This window comes from Symsagittifera roscoffensis, chromosome 9, assembly GCF_963678635.1.
Source record: "Symsagittifera roscoffensis chromosome 9, txSymRosc1.1, whole genome shotgun sequence".
Taxonomy (NCBI): Eukaryota; Metazoa; Xenacoelomorpha; order Acoela; family Convolutidae; genus Symsagittifera; species Symsagittifera roscoffensis.
Genome location: NC_087070.1, coordinates 32,763,102 through 32,779,636, shown reverse-complemented (window position 1 = coordinate 32,779,636; position 16,535 = coordinate 32,763,102). Strand labels below are relative to the sequence as shown.

General features: G+C 36.2%; 1 protein-coding gene across 1 annotated transcript; it reads left to right on the top strand.

Annotated features, from left to right (window-relative positions):
• The first annotated feature begins 3,010 nt into the window (after window positions 1-3,010).
• LOC134854404 (ceramide synthase 6-like) lies at window positions 3,011-14,094 on the top strand. The gene is made up of 5 exons (XM_063870640.1): window positions 3,011-3,136; window positions 6,850-7,061; window positions 7,465-7,853; window positions 8,346-8,483; window positions 12,287-14,094. The coding sequence occupies exons 1-5, from the start codon at window positions 3,055-3,057 to the stop codon at window positions 13,149-13,151; spliced, it is 1,686 nt and encodes a 561-aa protein (XP_063726710.1). The 5' UTR covers window positions 3,011-3,054; the 3' UTR covers window positions 13,152-14,094.
• Window positions 14,095-16,535: the final 2,441 nt, after the last annotated feature.

Genomic DNA, 16,535 nt, shown 5'->3' with positions numbered 1-16,535 from the left:
GTTTTTCTTCCACTATTTGAACACGATCTATTTAATCACAAATCTTTCCCAAAATTTCGAGTGTTGTGTTATAGTATGAATCTACTCTTTTTAAGCAAAGCTGCAAGTAAAAGTGCGCATTTTGTTGCACTCTTGATATGATCGAGATCTGTAGCATTGGAAGTTTTATAGCAGGGTGGCCTCCAAAGTTATATTTGATAAAAAAAGATGAAAAACGTTTAAAACTGTTTTGAAACATTTATAAAATCAAAGCTTTAAAATTTTTGACGATTCGTCCTTTGCTTATATAGAAGACAATTTGATACTTTTTGCCACTATCGTTGTTTCTCCCTCATCAAAAAAAACTCGGATTAAGGGCCTTAATTTTGAAGGACAGGTCAGCCAAATCATTTTCCATAACACCTGTTGTTTTAAGTGCATGTTATGAGATTTCTTACATTGACAGGGTTTTAATAAGTGACAGGGAAATGTTTTAATAATCGAAGAAGTAAAGTGTTTCCGAACTGCTATCGTTTCAGAATCTTTTCCTCTTCGATCGCTAATTTATGTAAAGTGATTTTTTAAATAAAGAGTAATGAATGTAGTCAGTAGCGGATTTGGGGTGGGGGGGGGGGGGGCGGACGCCCTTTGTAGTTTTTTGAGACATCCACTTTTGGGTGACTGGCCTTCAAATTTTTCTAAAGCCAATATATACTAATTTTGAGGTGCAGCGCGCGCCGAAAAATGGATTTTTTGGTCGAATTTTCCCAAAAGTGCATAAAAACGCCTTTTTGGCCTGTTTTTTGAAAAAGTTGTGTGTGGCGCAGAAAATTAGTCAATCTAGGGTCTTTATAGTGATTTGCGAGAGCTCAGAAAATCATTTTGGTCGACTTAAAAAAAAGGTCGAGAAAAATTTCAAATGTTTTTTTGAAAATCCCCCCCCCCCCCCCACCCCCTCGAGAAATTTCTAGATCCGCGCCTGATTGTAGTGAAGACTCTCAGGTGGGTATTGGTGATTTTTTCGTGTTTTACGAAAAAGGCTTGACTTTTGATCGCGCTCGATTTTTCGCGGTTTGACTTTGATTTCTTTATAGTTCAGTTCATTGTTTTAAGGAAGGCAAACTCCCCTACCGAATAGTAAAAGTTTAAGGTCACAAAAACTTGATGTACTTCTAGAAAATGGGTTTAATTGTTCAGATTTCTCAGCAAAAATAATAGCTAGTCTTTTAATCCAGTTTCCTCCAATTGGGTTAGTTTAATCAAAAAAGAGTTAATCATAAATTTTTCTTGAACTTCAAAGAGCTTCAAGGGCATATATTTGCTCTGTAAATTTCGAAAGTTGAAGTTTTTCAAAAAATACGTCACTTTTCTGTTGCCTTGCGTTCCTTACCTTTTTCCAACTGTCAGTTGGCCAGGTTATATGTTTATCGCGCTCTTTTTTCTTACATGGTGACTTTTGGTTTTTATTCGCTCTTTAACTATTTATTTTCCAAGAAAGCTGAAATTGCAAATCCCGGGAATGATCGCAAATATTGTTCTGTTAGTTAAGAAAAAGATGATTTTGTATGAATAGAAGAATAACTGGTGGATTAACAAATAGCGCAATCAAAATAGTCTCGATAAAAATATCAAACAGTTTCAGTGTTGATCAAATTTTCAATGCCTGAAATGTCCAGAAAAAAGTTAGTTTTTTGTATACACTAACCAATCGAAATTTTTTGTTCAACCGAATTGGTCAAACTAATTGTTATTTCATAAATGATGAAGCCGATTATACAACCGATCTCACTAGTTATGCAGGGATAGTTATTCTGTTTAACTTAAATCAGTATTATCCTTGGTAATTTTTAAGAGTAATGAAGGTAGTGAAGACTCTTATATAGGTCTTGCAGATTTTTTTGTTTTTGTTTTTTTTTTTCAGGAAAAAGTCTTCAATTTGTTCACGCTCAATTCTGATTTTTGCGGTTTGACTTGTGATTTTTTTTAAGTTCAGTGCTCTTTCCTTGTTAAAAGGAAGGCAAACTTCACTATCGAACAGCAAAACTCTAAAGTCACGAAAAACGTGACCGACTTCTTATTTTGAAATTGTAAATTAGTTACCAGATTTTCCAGCGAAATAAAAGTTTTACCAATTGATCCAGTTTTTTCAAATTGAGTTAATTTTAACAAAAAAAGTGTCCATCGTAAATTGCTCTACAAATTCAAAGAGCTTTAAGGCCATCTAATTTTTTATTCGAAATTCAAAAGTTGAAGATTTTTGAAACAACAAGTCGTTTTCAGTTTCCTTGAGTTCATTACTCTTTTCAAACTGTCAGTTGGCTATGTTCTTAATCATCAATTTCAGTACCAGATTCTTTTTTCTGTTAAGAGTCGATGAGACTCTTATATAGGTCGTGATGACTTTTTATATAAAGGTCTGCGCACTGCTGTCTCAAATTATTTCAAATTAGTTTTCTCTGTGCTCTGCGTCTTAATTGCTCTGCGGAGAATTGTCGCTTTTTGAAATGCTTAAATTGTCACCTTCGACCAATGGTCGCTAGCGACGAATTATCGCTTCACGATTTAGGTCTTGTTTTTTTTGTTTTATGGAAAAAGTCTCCGCGGTTTGACTCTGATTTTTACTTCAAATATGAAAATGGTTCAAAAGTGCGGATGATTTTTAGTTTCAAAAGTGGGTTTTTACATTTTAAAATTTCTAGTAGTTTTTTTGGCTGCTTGGCTTGTATAGAAAGGCTAGAGCACGAGTTCTTAAGATTCTAAGGGGTATAATAAAAAATGTTTGAATGTCTGGTGGCTTCACTGAGACGTGAAAGATAATTAGGATGATTATTTGAACTACGATCTATTGGTTAAAAAAGACCTGTTTTCAAGCAAAGTGGTCTAAGCAATTAGTTTTTGAATTAACTGATCAAACCAATTGCTAAAGAAATGGCTATATTGAACATAACTAACTTTCTCAATTGTCTGTGGCGAATGGATTCCTTTCAAAAGTTTGTTATGATTTACAAAACATTTTTTTTTTTTCAGATTATGATGATTTACAATTCTCTGGGCTAATCTTTACTGCACTGACTGATGGCTGGAGTTGGATTCTGGAACGAGAGGTTCTGGTTGCCCAACAACATAACATGGGCAGACCTCAGAGACACTCCTACGGGTCAGTGAGACTTCTATTTTACTCATTTTCAGAGTCGATGAACGTAGTTCACACTCTTATATAGGTCGTGATATTCTTTTTTAGTTTTTTTTTCCAGGAAAAGTCTTAAAATTTGTTCATGCTCAAATTAACTTTTTCGCTGTTTGACTTCTGCTTTTGTTTTACCCATTCTCAAAAAAAATGTTTCAACGGAAAGACCCCGACTCCCCTTTGTGCCTGCATACTCTCACAGTTTGTGCGGTGAATATTTGATTATACCTATATTTTTGTGTTCTCTAAAACTAGCATTTTAAATATGAGGTTTTGCTTTCAATGAATATCACAGATTTGAAGATCTACCCTGCGTAAGCAGCTATTTCCCAATTGTGCAGAGATTGTGGGTTAAATGGACATAAAAGGTAGTGGGAAGCTCACCGGCTTTAACGGCCACTCACAAATTATTTTCACAAAACTTACGGCCCTCGGAAATTTCAAGTTTTGACTTCTACCGTTTTTGAAGCTTTTTGATTTTTCTGGAGAACCACTCTCCCAAATTTGGTTCAATCGAAATAACTGGTTGTATGAAGCCATTCTTCATAATCGATTATGCCCAATTTTTGTTATACAAAAAGTTATTTCCCTCTCGGAGAAGTCCTTTTTTTACGGTTTTTGGAAGTGTTGAATTTCTCGAAAATTACATATCTGAATCTGTGTTTTTGGTTTCAAACGAAGAAACAATTTGCGTCAATCGATTCTGCTGAGGTGGCGACGCTCAAAAACAAAAAACTATGATTCTCGAAAGTCAAACTTTTGATTTAACAGTTTTTTTTTGAAATTTTTGACTTTTCTCGATAACTATTCTGCAAAATCTGATATCAAGGGTTAATCGAAGAAACAGGTTGTTATAATCCTACTTTTATAATTGGTTACACTCAATTTTTCTGAAGAAAAAAGATATGGTTTTCAAAAAAGTCAAAATTTTGAACTTTTGACCGTTTTCTGAGAAACGAATCGACTTTTCTTAGAAACTACCCTATCAAATCTGAGCTGAAGAACCGGTTGCGAGAATTTTCCTGCAGAAGCGGCGACTCCTTTATGTTTTGCAAGAAAAATGTTATGTTTTGTGTGAAAATGTTATTTTCTCAAAATTGACTCTTCTCAATTATTTCAATAGAGAAACATTTTAGGTTTTAAGTAAAATCAAATTTTTGAAATTACCCATTGCATCCCGCATCAGTATAACAAATTCAAAAACTTCAAAACGGTATTAGGGTCCCTAGTTATGTTTTATCCAGACATGAGAAAGTTTTGTTTTACTTTCTTTTCAACTTTTTTCGTCTTAGTATGCTTTTTTATGTTTGTATTGTATATTGCATGCAATTTTTATTGTAGTTGTTTTCGGAAGTGTCCTACAATTTAATACCATACAACTTAACACCGTACATTTCAACACCTATACATTTCACTAATAAACAATTTAAATCCACAACAATTTAACTCCTATTTTCCAGTTTAACACCTTTCATTTTAACAGCTCTAGTCATTTCACTAAAATTAATGCGGTATGAATTTCTTATCTTAACTCTTATCACATCAAAATTAATCCTGCAATTAACGCAAGCACCATAATGAAAAGCTTGGTTTATCTTAGTTATACATGCTAAAACGAGGCTTCCTAAATTACTTAAGACTCTTATCGACAAGTTCATAGTTCGCTAAACCATTATGATCACTAAAAAACCTGCTTGTGCTAATTCATAACAATTTGACGTATAATTTGTGACAAAAATTAAATTCTGTTAGTCACTTTATAGTTTACTCAAGTTAAAAACAAACGCAAACACAATAAACACATTATGATTGGGTCTTCTCTTGAATTCACAGTTTCATTTAAAAACAAGCCAATTCTTGTAGCATCCGGCCACGAATTTTTTTTCAAGCTGGATTTGCTCCAAATATCGAAAACTGGATTTGCTCCAAATATCAAACATATAGATTCGAGCAACTGCCATTACAGAACATTCCGAATTAATCGAGACGCGTGGAGAGCATAACCATGACATTTCAGCGGTAAAATCGGATGCACGAAATGTCATGAAGCATTTAAAAGATCTCAGCGAGAGATTTATACCGACTGTCGCAGTTGCCAGTGCGGTTTTGCCAGGTACAAACAATATAGCCACTCAGTTTGCCATCCCAAGTACAAAACAAACGAACGGCTGCGCGCACACATAAGCAGCTAGTTGTAAGTATGCCGCCCATCCCCGTTGCGTCAAATTTCGAGATCTCTAAAATTTTTGAAAATTTTATCCGGTATGACAGTGGATCGAATGATCACGAGCGAATCATTTTGTGCGGCGACCCCGAAATGCTGAGAGTTCTGGAGAAGTCATCTTTCTGGTTAGCTGATGGAACTTTTAAAATTGCTCCCAAAATGTTCTATCAGCTATATTCTATTAGTTCTATGTTTTTGGATACTCCTGCAATTTGTAATTTCGCTAACATAACTTCATATATTTTCCTTTGTTTTTGTGCCTACTTTTTTCGGCAAAGTTATTTCGGCTTAGTGATCTAAATTTTGGTCGTATCAAGGGAAACAGCTCTTCGGATCCTACAAAACTCTATAAATTGCAGAATTGGTTTTATAGTTCATGACAACGATTTTTTCTCGGCTCTACGTGAAGCTACCGAAATTTTGTTGGCTCAGTTGCCGCTCGTTTGAGTTTTCATGACACGCCGAAGATTGTGTTTCTAGACATAAAATTTTTCCAGGTGGGCAGTAGCTGTTTCTGAAAAATTGATTGCTTATAACATCTTCTTTAGGATCAAACTATTTTTCCTCTAAAGTACAAAAATAGAGATCATGTTTTGCTATGCTATATAAATACAGACGTTTTTCCTCGAAGGAAAGGATCAACAACCGACCGAGATCCTTTAACGTAACCGGAGTTTGGTCCCTGATTAGGAAATACATGCAAAAACTACATGTTGTTTTTTGGGCTAGGAAGAGTGGCCTTACTATAAAGCATCAAACACGGATCATGGCGAAATTCGAGCCACTGATATTTTTACTGAGATGCGAAGACTTGAACGACCATTTTACGGAGATGCAAAAATTGGATGAACTTTTTTTCTGAGATGATTCAACCGACAGTTTTACTGGGGCTGGAAGCCCACTGTTTGGTTCAGCTTTGCGTTGACTTAGCTAAATTTAGTGCTTAAATGACAATGAACGTTGTAAAAAAGACTTATGCAGGTCGTGTTTCTTATGTTAAGTCTAGTAGTTCAGACTATTATATAGGTCGTGTTATTTTTTTCAGAAGGCTTAAATTTTATTCAGGCTCAATTTTACTTTTTCGCTGTTCGACTTTTGATTTCTTTTTTTTTAGTTCAGTTCATTTTCTTTGTTAAGGAAGGCAAATTCCACCACTATTGAACACCAAAACCGTAGAGGTGACGAAAAACGTGATCAACCCTTAGTTTCGAAAGTGGAATTTAATTTGAGATTTCCCAGCGATCCAGTTTTGATCCAGTTAGTTATTGATCCAGTTTTCTCAAATTGGGTAAATTCTATCAAAAAGTTGCAATCATACACTGTTCGTGAAATTCATCGACCCTTAAGGGTATATATTTTCATTTACACTCGAAAGTGAAAGTTTTTCAAAAAAAAAGTCAGTTTTTTCTGTTTCCTTGAACTGTTTTTAACTGTCTGTTACTCTGTTGGCGCTGTTTAGACAAGTATCCCCAAGTGGAGGACTTGGCTCTAGTCTTCCCATTTGCATTCGTGTTGGGTATAGTGAGACTTCTGTTTGGGCGACTGGTGGCACAGCCCATAGGTGCTTGCATAGGCATCTGTCCGCGAGGAGCCAGGAAGCCATACCCTAATGCCATTCTGGAACGAGTCTTCCTCACGATAACCCAGCGTCCGGACGAGAAGCACTTGAAGGTAAGGAGCACTCGCTGTACTAGGTTGGCCACTTGGCCTAAATATACTATCAAAGTAACCTTTTATAGTATATATACTATATAAGTAAAAAGTTACTTTCTGTAAAATTAACCTGCGTTACCATATTCCTACCTCACTTCCTATAAAAAAAAACTTAACTGACGTTTTCAAATGTAGGCAGTTTTTTTGTGAGCTAAGTGGAAAAAGGACCTAAGAGAACACTTAGATCTTTAGATTTGGCCGTTCGTTTATTTAATTATCAGAGAATTATTTAAGGGAGCTTCGGTCAGTTAAAAATTCTATCGAAGGTTCGTCTAGGATGTTGCTATTGTTTTAACGCTTCTCTTAATTCTAATAAACTCAACTCCCAATTTTGGCAGCTGTTCTATTTTCAATTTTGCAGGGCCTGGAAAAACAGCTGGATTGCTGGAACCAGTACAAGATCAAACAGTGGTTTGCTCTGCGCAGAGCTCAATTGCGACCATCGAAGATGTCCAAGTTCAAAGAGAGTCTTTGGAAGCTGATGTACTACACAGGAATTGTAGGCTACGGACTGTACGTGTTCTCAGAAGAAGACTTCTTCTACGATCTGGCCAAGTGCTGGAAGAACTACCCGTTCCAGCCTTTGAATCCGAGCATCCAGAACTACTACTCGATCCAGCTGGCCTTCTATGTGTCTCTTCTGGTGGCGCAAGTGGTGATGGTGAGACGCAAGGCCTTCCGACACCTAGTCATGCACCACGTGATTGCAATAGTGTTGCTGGTGTTGTCTTATGTCGATAACTTCATCAGGCTAGTGTGCAATTCGCACTTTACGTTGTATACAAATTAATCAAAATAATGTATACTATACTATGGGTAAACTTGAACGGGAATCTGCTCTTTCGACAATATCTCAAAAATTAGCTGTTTTTCTTGGTGACTTCACTGGGCATCGGTAATAGGCCTCCCTAACATAACGATTTAATCTAAGAGGATAAATTAAATCAGCACTGCATAGGTCTTGCTGATTTTTATTTTTTTTTCTGGAAAAAGTCTTAAAATAAAATCTTTACCTGTTCGTTCAGTTTTTTCAAGATGGGTTTATGTTATCAAGAAAGCGCCAATCATAAATCGTTCTAGAAATTCGAAGAGCTTAACGGGCATCTATGTTTTTCTTTGAAATTCGAAAGTGAGATTTTTTCAACAAAGTCAGTGTTTTTTTTTTCATGTTTACTTGCGTTCATTACTCTTTTCCAATCTTCGATTGGCTATGTTTGTAAAGTTTCAAGGTTTGTGTTATAGGATAGGCTGTATCATTCTGATCGCACATGACATAGCAGACGTGTGGCTGGAGACAGTGAAGCTACTCAACTACACCAAATGTGGTCGCCTCACCCACGCGGTCTTTGCAATATTCGCAATCTACTTCGTTGCAACAAGGTACTCCACACACTTACATACATAGATGAAACATAGCAGCATAGATGAAATTTAGCAGAAACGGGAATTCAAAACCCTCATTCGTTGGGAATTAGTTCTTGTTTGTTTTCCTTCTTTTAGTTGTTTGAAATAAAATTGTATTGGTTACTCTAGTGACTGTTGGCTGAGTGAGTTGTGTTCGAATCTTTGTCTTAGATTTTTTGTAGTTTTAAAATGAATTTTTCAAAGGCTTTGTTGGTGTTCTCTTACGTTTTTCTTTTTTTGCCGTTTTTCGAAGTACTTAATGAAGTTTTTTGTTGGTTTTTGCGCAACTTCAATAGTGTTGTAAAATATTTTCTCTTCCTCGTAATTTTTTGATCAGCTCAGTTACCATTTTGGTCAGCACAAAAATGGGGGGTGGGGTTAAAGTGTAAACTAACGAAGTGATTTTTACTTATATAGGTCTTGATGATTTTTGTTTGTTCTTTTTTCAGGAAAAGTCTTAAAATGCTCTTTTAACTAAATAACTACAAAGTGCATTAGTTCTTGTTTGTTTTCCTTCTTTTAGTTGTTTGAAATAAAATTAGTCTTGTTTGTTTTCCTTCTTTTAGTTGTTTGAAATAAAATTGTATTGGTTACTCCAGTGACTGTTGGCTGAGTGAGTTGTGTTCGAATCTTTGTCTTAGATTTTTTGTAGTTTTAAAATGAATTTTTCAAAGGCTTTGTTGGTGTTCTCTTACGTTTTTCTTTTTTTGCCGTTTTTCGAAGTACTTAATGAAGTTTTTTGTTGGTTTTTGCGCAACTTCAATAGTGTTGTAAAATATTTTCTCTTCCTCGTAATTTTTTGATCAGCTCAGTTACCATTTTGGTCAGCACAAAAATGGGGGGTGGGGTTAAAGTGTAAACTAACGAAGTGATTTTTACTTATATAGGTCTTGATGATTTTTTGTTTGTTCTTTTTTCAGGAAAAGTCTTAAAATGCTCTTTTAACTAAATAACTACAAAGTGCATTCATACATATCTATAAAATTATGAATACCCTTAGGTATATATGAATTTTTGAGTGCAATGCGAATTCATTTGCTAAAAGTTAGGTTAATTGCGCTCTCCGATTACGAAAGCGGAAATGGCGATACAAAGCGTGAACGACTTCGAGTTTCGAAAGTGCATTTCAATTTTTAGATTTCCCGTTGGAATGATATTTTTACCCATTGATCTAGTTTTCTTAATTTGGTTTATTTTTAGCAAAAATAGGTCAATAGGCGAATTGTATATGAGTTGTTTAGCCTGATATATTTTTTCTTCGGAAGTGTCAATCAATTTTTTTTTCGGTTTTCTTGTTCTTTGCACTTTCCTAACCTTCTGATGGCTATATTTATGTTCATGTCACGCCAATGGATGATATAACGATGCGAGATATTAGCGACGCCAGTTGATGATATAACGTTGCAAAATATTAACAAATGCGTTCAGAATTACAAAGCAAACGTTAATTATGTTTTAAATGTTATTGATTGAAAACAATTTTCAATATTATTACACACCGAGTTTTAGCGAGCTTTGTGTAATATAGTTGAGCTAGTCTTTTTTCAACTTAGGTCGCAAATATTGGTGCTACTTTTGGAGCATCATCGCGGCTTTTGATAGCTTGTGTTTTGAAATCCGAATATTATTAAGTGTGAAAACAGTTTCAAAAAAATAATGATGAAATTTTTTTTTCAGAAATTTTCGAACTCAATATACTTGGCAATTTTTTGAAACGCATAATTTAGACATAATTTGGTTTTATGCTTCCCAATTTATAACACGCTAAGTTAGTGGCAAAGTGTTCAGTATTTGGTGGCATTTTGCTATAATCACGATCTCTAGCATTAAAAATTTCGTAGCATCTATTCTCTGCTTTATTTGAGGCTAGTATTTGAGATTAATTAAGCGTCCGTGGCTGAGTGGTTAGTGCGCGAGACTCATATTCTCTAGGTCGCCGCAAGTGGCAGATGGAATCGGAGACCTAGCCGAGTTTTACTTATTCGATGCTACATTTTCTAATTGCACCTCAAAGAGCTGATTTTTGCGCAGCTTCGCCTCTGTGACAAAATTATTGCATGCAAGTTTTGTGTCTGTCTAAGAGTAATGAACGTAGTGAGTACTCTTATTTACGTCTTGGTGATGTTTTCGTTTTTCGTGATTTTACTTTTTATCTTATAAGTTTGCTACATTTCCTTTGTTACAAGGAAGGCAAACTCCACAATTGAACAGCAAAATTTAAAGGTCACGGAAAACTGGTAGGCTTGTAGTTTCGAAAATGGAATTAAATTTTCAGCTATTGTTTCAGATTTTTTAATTAGGGGTAATTTCATCAAGTCAGTTTTTTTTCTGTTTCCTTGCGTTCGTTACTGTTTTACTACTGTCAGTTGGCTATTTTTCTATTTGGTGGAAATTGAAAATTTACTAACCTTAGCTAGCAATAAAGCAGCTACACATCCTTTTTAACTGATGATGCTATGCATTGAAGCAAAAGTGCCACCAAAAGAGAAGTTTTCTTTTGCGAGTTAGGTTGGAAAAAGTTGCCTTCGTAATTTGACAATACGGTCCGCTTGTGTATAGACAACAAAGACAAGCAACTTCATTTTAGTCATTAAACAGTTTTAGTGGCTTGAAAAGCTTACATACGAAAGCAAGGCACCAGGATGCTCGCATTTCCAAAGTTCTTCCGCTGTGCCCACCTGTAATCTCCTCAGAAACTGCTCCGTCAGTCATCTAGGAGGATGCTAGCTCAGATCCAGTAACAGTCAAGTTTTTTACACTTGTGAAGTGAAGTTTATTAGTACGAACGTTCTTTTTTTCCAACCTAAGTCGCAAATAAAAGTGATTTGTTTCAAACGGCAGTACAATGATAAAAAGCTCGATTTCGGAAATTTTCCAACTCAATGTATCTCGCAATTTTTTCAAATGCATAATTTATACATAATTTGGCTTTATGCTTTCCAATTTATTACATGCAAAATTGTGTCTTTTGTATATTTGGTGCTACTTTTGCTCCTCTAATTTTGTAGGTTGCAGATTCGAATCCGATACGTAGCTGAGTTTCTGCTACTTCGAGGCTTATTTCTAGTTCTTATTTGACTTGATAGAGCTGCTTTTTGGTCGTGTTCTCGCAAGTGTTTGCAAAGCGCAGGTTCGCCTCTGTTTGAATACCTGTTTCATTAGAGTGGACGCAAATCCTCAACCCCTAACTATCCTAAGCTGGATTGAACTTTTACTTATTTAGTGGCGCAACCGAATATTCGAACGTTCGTTTGTGCAAAAGCCTTCGAAGGCTATCGGAATATTCGGTCCCATTTTACCTGCTTGTTATTGAGTTATGTACACTAAGTATCGAAGACTCGCTACTTTGACGAGGAAAATTTTGTGCATACCATTCTCGAGTATCCCGTCTGAGCGAGTTTTCAGCACTGCTGGAAACCTTGTTGCCGAGAAAGAGCAACATTACTGGAGACCTTGTGAACATGCTAAGTTTTCTGCATGAAAACTGGAAAATTTTCAATTAAATATTGATGTTCAATTTTTTTCTCTAAAATACTGAAAATCACAATGAAATACCGAATGTACATCCGGCCGTTGTGGCGACAATCTTAGACTTGGGACAAACTCGCATGGCGCATCCCGATGGGTAAATAACTATAACAACGACTCTTGGTAGAATCATTATTTTTTAAACTAAGACCGGCATCCATTTTGAGATTGAAATTCATGTTGTTCAGTTGAAATTGTAGTGTCGTCAGTCTTTGATAACTGCTTGAATTGTTCTTTGTTGCATTGCCTAGGTTGGTCTACTTCCCTCTCTGGATCATCAACTCCACCCTGGTCCAGTCTCTCTGGCTTCCCAACGTTGGATTCTTCCCTGCCTACGTCATCTTCAACGCTCTTCTTCTCTCCCTCCTCGCCCTTCACGTATACTGGGCACTCATATTCTTCCGAATAGGCCTCGGCATGTTCTATTCTTCAAACTCTTGCTCAGCGACTCAGTTGAAGCTGAAATCACAAACACCGCCCATGCATCAACAGCAGCCCCCATTGTGCAACACCACTCAGCCCACTGCGACAAGTAGTATAACTCATGGTTTCTTCGGGGGAGTGTTCGGTTTAGGAGGTTTTGGAGAGGCAGGTTGGGACAAGTCGTCGTCAGCGCTCTACAGTGACTCTGAAATCAGTGAGACAGAGTTAAACATGAGTGTGGGCGAGTTCAGCCCCACCTACTGGTTCAGAGTAATGCCGGCGGCGGGGGGATCTCCGGCAGGTGGGGTTAACGGAACAGCAACGAGTGGGTCTGGTGCAACGCTAAACGGGATCTTCCCCAGCAATATAGGCTTGAACATGACTACTCACCAGAATGGGGGAGCTAGTCAGCACCATCATCTGAACAATGGGGCAATGAATAGTGCATCAGCAACTGCAAATAATACTGACAAGGGCACAAATAGTAACAGTGGAAATATGACCACTGTGCACCATAGACGAAGCAACAGTGGCAGGAACAAGTCGTCCAATGGGGGAGGCGGATGCTCCTCGTCTAATTCGAGTAGCAACTCTTCGTCCACGCCAATCACTCGCAATGCCAATGCTCTGCAGGTTCAAAATGGTCACGTGGGAGGTGCGGCAACTACAGCAAATGGTCATATGTGCCATTAATCGTGCATTGATTTGAGAACGAGAGGTTGGCAGGAGAGTGCTTAATTGACTGCAATTAATTAATGCGAATGCTTGTAGCGGTTTGGTTTATTTGTTATTTGTGTAGATGTAATTCATTAATTATGTAACCATCAAACTGGTGCCACATTTCTGACTTCATCCCTGCGTTGATTGAGATCCTACCTATGTCGGTTTGTTCTTCCGTTTTTTTTAAATAGTAGAACGCAGAAACATGACTATTTAAAAATGATGCTACAGGTTTCTTCAAAAAGAAAGATTCTCAATCGAATTAATGTGTGACGACATCAGTGATATTGATGATATTTTTGCTTATCTGTGCTTTATAGTTGTATTTATTTAGTAGCGTGACTAACCCATTTGGTCAAATGTGATGGTAGAAAGGTTTTCACGACCTCTATTCCGACAAACCCCTCCCGCCATTGGGTGTGAAATTCTGTTTAGGTTTTCTGTTCTTTATCTTTCTTTTTTATATGTATGTCTTGATTTTCTTATTCCTGAGGTAACCGGTCTCAAACGCGAAGTTCAAAAGAAATTTTTGAACTACAGGAGTGCTTGATATAAACTTTTCAACGATGTTGAGCGATAGAAGTCAATCCATGCAGCCAACCATTTCAAGTTGAAGAAAACTGCAGCAATTAAATGAACGAAGCAACGAGATCGGTTTGTGCTTTTATAGACGTTTCCTGTGCATTGAAGTTCAATTATGCGTGTGGTAGCCTAAACTGCGCCGCTTCTCTTTCAAACCCTCCTATCCAAAAAAAATTTAGTTCAAACAAATCATCTCTATCAGATTATAAAGGCTAGCTAATTTAATCTCTTCTCTAGGCTCTTATTTCGAATAATTGTATTTTTTAGAGTAATGAACGTACTGAAGACTCTTATAGAGGTCTTGGTGATTTTTTTTCAGGAAAAAGTCATAAATTGTGTATAAAGTCTCTAAAAACTACAGATGTGCATTCATACATATTGATGCATTTATGAATGCACTTAATATATTCTTTTTTGAGTTCAATTGAAATTCATCTGCTTAAAAAGACGTAAATAGCACTCCAAATGCGAACGGAGAAATTGCGCGAAAAAACGTGTACGATTTCTAGTTTCGAAAGTGGAATTTAATTTTTAGATTTCCAGCGGAATAAAAACTTTACCTGTTTCTCACGTTGGGTTAATAATACCAAAAAAGCGCCAATCATAAATCTTTCCAGAAATTCAAAGAACTTAAAAACTTTTTCTTTAAAATCCGAAAGTTGAGATTTTTCAACAGTCAGTGTTTTTTTTAATGTTTACTTGCGTTCATTACTCTTTTCCAATCTTCGATTGGCTGTGTTCAATCAGTCGTGACTTGGTTTTTTTTTTTCATTCTACCTTTCGGGTTGGCAATTAATTAGAGTGCGGATCTGTGATAAAAGGAAAAGTGAAAAGCAACATGGAATCTTTTACCGTTGATGTTGTGGGCTATTTAGTTTCGCCGTTTTTGTAGCTTACCCCAACTAGTCAAGATGTGTCCTCCGCAATGGGGATGAACACCTTATCCCATCATCAATACTTGGGGCTAGTAGAGATGAAATAATATTAATTTGTTCAACTCTATTCAATTTGTAGTTTTAGTTGTTTAGTGTCACTTGGTTCTACTGTCGTCGTACTCGTAAAATGCTGTATTATACTTCAATTTAGAAATGATAACAATAATGATGCAATATTTAAAAAAATGTTTCACTCGCATTGTTTTCTAAGAAATACTTGCTGAGCTCTATTAGAAAATGTTTTTTTTTGCTAGAGAGGCTTGTTTCTGCAAGTCTTCTTGTATCAATGCAAAGCCATAATTTTTCCGACCATGATTTCCTTTTTTTTCACACAAGCGACCTTGCCAGTGTGGTGTTATACTCTCATTCAATTTTTTGCCAACCAAAGGATTTGACAAAGTTTGACAAAAGTGCAGTTTTTGAGTTGTACATTTCATAACCTTTTGAAGATATTGACCCCCTGGGCTCACCGGCAATCAAATTTTGAAACGTTCTAGGGGTTTGAAAGTTAACGCGTAAGAATTGTTAATGAACTCGCACTCCATCGAAATTCTGGCGCGTTTCGTACGTTTACTTTTTGAAGTTGATTAAGTGTCAATTACGAAGTGAAGACCTTTATTTAGGTCGTTTTCGTTCTTTTTCTTTCATTTTTGCACGACCCGCCCCCTCAGGGATTTGACCCCTTGCCGGTCTAAAATTATCCACCTTTATACTACTTTTGGCTGACGAACCCTAAAATTTTTCTGAAAGCGCCTATGGCGCCAAGATACTTCTTTTGAGGGGAAGCACGCGCCGAAACAGCAATTTTTGAGTCAAAATTTTCCTAAAAAGGCTTAAAACGCCTTTTTTGGCCTGCTTTTTCAAAATTTTGCCTGTGGCTCAGAAAATTTTGTCAAAGTAGGATCTTTATAGTGAATTGTGAAAAGCTCGAAGAATCAATTTCGTCAACCTTAAAAAAAAAATTTAAGGTCGACCAAATTGTTTCTTTAATTTTTTTTGAAAGTTTTTTGAAAATCCAACCCTCTCGAGAATCCTAGATCCGCTCCTGGCAGTGCGCTCGATGTCATACAGACGCAATGTCTTCTGCAGGCTTATTTATTTTTCCGGCTTTAATTAAGTTTTTGTTTGAATTTAGAATTTTTAGAGCAATTGCTTGCCGATTTGTTGCTTGTTTCGAAGTCTTGCTTCACTTCCGTGCCTTCATTGGGCTAGTTTTAGTTACAAAAGGGCAAATTATTAGCCCTAAAGCAATTATTTGAAAAAATGAAGAAAAAGGTGTTTTTTTCTTCATTTTGTCTAAAATGTCTGGCATTATTTATTTTCTGGAAAACGCTATTGAATGATGTGAAACAATGATCAAAAAAGTGTTAGATTATAGCAGAAATAGCGTTAAAATTGCATTATAATTGAAGATTAGAGGTCAGCCTTTAATCTTGTTCGTGTCAGCCGCTGTCTAAATTAGTCTAAGAATAAGTTTTTGAAATCTTTTTAGAAATCGAATCAGGGCCAATGGGGCTTTAATTTGATACCACTTTTGATCCCCATGCGAGCTTTCCTTGAGGTAATTAAAATTGACTGAAAAATAACAGATCCTGTGCAATAGTTCCTTCCCACCGGTGGTGGTAGCTAAAATTTTCATTGGGCTCATTAAATCAAGTTCATATTGGCTATGTTTTGTTCTCATTCGACACGATGTTATTTTTGAATTATAGATGTTATTTTTTGTACCTTTTCGCCGTTAATTTTTCGGTCATTGTGACTTGAATTTCAAATAGAAATTCAATGTTCTCTTAAAGTGATTTCTGGTAATGTTAATGTTCAATCTTGTTGTTTCAGATTA